Source organism: Odontomachus brunneus, unplaced genomic scaffold (assembly GCF_010583005.1).
Source record: "Odontomachus brunneus isolate Ranch 3 - 2012 unplaced genomic scaffold, Obru_v1 Obru_scaffold_043, whole genome shotgun sequence".
Lineage (NCBI taxonomy): Eukaryota > Metazoa > Arthropoda > Insecta > Hymenoptera > Formicidae > Odontomachus > Odontomachus brunneus.
This window is the reverse complement of record NW_022639493.1, coordinates 777,259-781,008: the sequence shown is the minus strand read 5'-3', so window position 1 is coordinate 781,008 and position 3,750 is coordinate 777,259. Positions and strand designations below refer to the sequence as shown.

The window sequence follows — 3,750 nt, the reverse complement described above, 5'->3', positions numbered from 1 at the left end:
GAGAGAGAGAGAGAGAGAGAGAGAGAGAGAGAGAGAGAGAGAGAGAGAGAGAGAGACAGGGGGGGAGAGAGTAAGCGAGAGAAGAAGAGGAGGAAGGAAAGCCGGCGAGAAGATGCGTGAGCGAGTGAGCGAACGAACGAGTGAGTGACGTGAGACGTAGTCCGGGCTAGACATCCCGAGGAGAGTCTCGTCGGCGGTACTTAGAGATACAGACAAACGCGATGTTGTGTTGAGAGTACGACGGTGTTGTGTGACGCTTAGATACTGCACGAGAAAGAGTTAGAGGGGAGAAGAGAGAGACAGGATAGTGGAGACATTGTGCGTACCTCGCTTGAATTACAAGTCTCGGGCATAATTATTGGAATCAAAGGGCCGCCGGGAGAGGTCGACCGGGTGTATTCCTCGCGAGAGCAAATTGTCGACGCACTTTTAATTCTCAACGAAAGACTCACGTAACCATTGCTTCTTCTAAGAAAGAAAAGAAAAGAAGATAATTTCTATGATTGTTTTCGCACATATTTGTACTACGCACACGAGAGACCTCCCGGGATTCGCCGCCCTCGCGACAGGGCTCGATTAACGTCGGGTATGCGCGAGAGTTCGCGCTGCGTGGTCGTGGTAACTACGTCGTTATTGGTCGGGGGAGCAACAAAACCGTCGGATATAGAGAACACATTGTGTGTACGTCGAGGAGAAGGAGAAGGGGAGGGAGGTGAAAGGGGAGGAGGAGAGACGCGAAACACGTCGTGGCGAATCGTCTCCTCGCACCATCTCGCGAGGGAGCACCCGGGTGTTCTGTGTTGTGTGTTCGTTACTGGACCGATACCATCTTCGCTTTTTCTCCCCCATTCGGTCTCTCTCTTTCTCTCTCTTTTTTCTCTCTCTCCGTTTCTCGCTCGATCTCTCTTTCTCTCTCCTTGCCCCATCGCGTTCTTGTTCCTCTTCTTATCTGCTCCCCCTCTTCTTCCTCGCTGTTCGCTCGCCGACGAGGAGGGGCCCTGAAGTGTCGAAGACCCGATACATATTCCTCTTCGACGCCGACGGTTCCCTCCACAATGCGAACGATTGTTTCGTTCTAATGGCGATTTCGATTCTTCGCGCTCGTGTCTGCGCGAAGTGATTTTCGGTGCCGGCCGCCACATCGAGTCGACTTCCGAGCCCGTGGGGGGTGCTTGTGATATTTGAACATATTGAACGACACCTCATCGTAACATATCGCTGTGTGCCAAAACTGTTTTCGATATCGGTTGCGTTATGCGTTGTTTGTCGCCGTGCTTCACTCTCGATATTATCCAGCAACGTAGTCAAGCACTCGTACGTTAAATTCTCGCGCTTGTATATTCGCGTATTGCCGGCATTATTCTCGATCTTTATATCTCATATATCTCTGACACCCCGTCCACCCATGCAGAGGGAGATGTATATATATACAGTTCCATTTAATTAGTAATTTTACGACGGATCATGCTGAGAGAGATAGAGAGAGAGAGAGAGAGAGAAAGATAGAAAAAAGAGAGAACGACCTCGCATCGGTCCGCGCGACCGTGGTCTTCGATTTTATTTCGCTCGGAATGTAAATGCGTTCCATCCAGCGCGCATATATACGTTCACCGAAATACACCTCGGCCAGGTGATATCTCGTTCGCTCGTCGCTCGTGCTCCGACGGGCTACAAGCCGGGGCGTTATACCTGCCTCTCGCTTCGAAGAGAGCGTATCCCACCGTGGCGAAAGGACCACGACGACGGCTACGAGGCGAGAGGCAGGAGCAAGTAAGCACAGCAGCAGTCTTCCGACAGAAAGAGAGAGAAAGAGAGGAGTCCACTATCTTAGGGAGCACTCATCGCGGCCGCTTCGTTATCGGCCGCGCAGAATCATAATGGGCCATAATTGCATAAATATAATGTTAATTAACAATTAAGATTGCCGCTTTGCCTAATTGAATCGCCGCTTTTGCCGCTCCCGAGGGCGGGGGACAACGTCGCCGCAACGTACGGCCTCCTCCTCGCGGTGAGATTGCGACGAAGGGCCTCGGGTGGCCTTAAACGTTAATGGCGGTATCGGAAAATTATACCGATGGTCCCAGCGAGGAGGAGAAGGACGACGACGACGGCGACGCGTCTTCGATACCGCGAGCGCACGGACGCATCTCGAAAAACAACTATCGTCGCCCCACAACGTGGCGCCGCGGGCAGCAACGAGTAGTGCAGCCGACTTGCTTATCGAGCCGACGAAAGTCTTATCGCAATCGAGACGCTTGAGCGTTTTTTCTCTCCCTTTTTTCTCTGCCTTTCTTTCATCTCGGCGTTTATTCGAGCGTCTGTACGTTCGTTGCACGTGTCCGCGCGATCGAACGCGCGTCGCGGTAAATTCTCCCCCGCGGGAGAGAAGAAAGGCGAAGTAAGTGGTTACATGCGTTCTCCACGATTTTTCGTCTCTCCCTCTTTCTTCCTCTCACGATCGATGTATAGAAGACGATCAACGAAGACAACGACGATGACAGCGACTAATGCGAACTTGTCCTTCTCTATGTGTTTCTCCACCACGTCTCTCTTCGTGGTCGTTCACCTGCGATATCGAGTAGTCGTCGTCGTCGTCGTCGTCGTCGTCGTCGTCGTCGTTTGTGTGCGCCGCGAGAATTCCGCGCGATCGAGTTCAGATACGCAATTAGCGGAATTTAGCAGATGCAATAATAATGAATTCCCGTTAATAACCGTCGCGCCACTCCATCGCCGTTCGGCGGCGATATTTGCCGGAAGGGATAAATGGGGAAGCGCGCGGGCAATAAAAAGGCGCCGAATCCGCGAGCGGATAACCGTGACTGTCGACGATCCGTTGCCGAGCCGCGCCGAGAGTTGTCGAGACGATGCAGCAGCGGCGCGTGGTTAAATCATGTCCGCCTCATGTTCCTTCTACCCTCTCCTCCCTCTTCATCCGCGATCCCCGCCCTTCCTTCGCCACCTCCTCCGCTGCCCGAACCAGCTTCTACCATCCGATGCCTTTTTTCAGCCTTCGCGTCCGTCGAATGCATTTTATTCAATTCTTTTTTCTTGTTTCAGATGGTTCAGGCGATTCAGGTCCTCCGGTTTCACCTCCTCGAGCTCGAAAAGGTGAGTGTATCCTACGCTTCCACGTTACGAGGCTCATAACGTTACCACCGTCGATCCACCGTTGGGATCGCCTATTTGCGAAATTCCAAAGACCAGGCTTTTCCACGCATTCTGTTTGTTCCGGAAATACTGCGGAAATATTGTCACTTTAGTTTCATATTTTTACGGTCGCCTCTGTAAGACCCCCCCTTTCTCAGTGTATGTTACACTCGTGTTGAATTCCAGTATTTTTTCTCCGCGATGTCACGATTTCCACTCTTACCAGTCCGCCACAGTGATGTTTTCGTTTCATGTTCGCCTGGAAATTGAAGATAGCGCGCGGGAGTGTCGCTACTCTCTCGCGTGTCTGTAATTTTTCCTTCTGCCTAAAAACAACGCGGAGGAAAGGCCGCCGCGTGAAAATCGCCATGTGACGCAAGAAGCGGTTTTCTACTAGCCGGAGAGCGCAGCAGTAGCGTGTACACGCTGGTCGACTGGAAATTCTCGCGATCGGCCTCATTGTAAGAGATTACTGCTGCGCTCGTTGCCGATAAGTCGCCTTTAACACCTAAAAAACGACTGTTATGAGTGCGGGGGCAATTTTCCGTAATTGCGGTGAAAGCTCGGCCACCGCTCGACATCTACGGCGCACTCTCGTCGGGG

The 3,750-nt window shown here is 52.2% G+C and overlaps 1 protein-coding gene across 4 annotated transcripts in view; it reads left to right on the top strand.

Moving 5' to 3' along the window:
• Window positions 1-3,750, top strand: part of LOC116844593 (homeobox protein homothorax) — a 550,706-nt gene that overhangs the window by 96,057 nt on the left and 450,899 nt on the right. For all 4 annotated transcript variants that reach the window (XM_032816349.1, XM_032816350.1, XM_032816348.1 and 1 more), the window contains exon 5: window positions 3,058-3,108. In XM_032816349.1, the coding sequence (XP_032672240.1) occupies window positions 3,058-3,108 (51 nt within the window). The remainder of the gene's footprint in view (window positions 1-3,057; window positions 3,109-3,750) is intronic.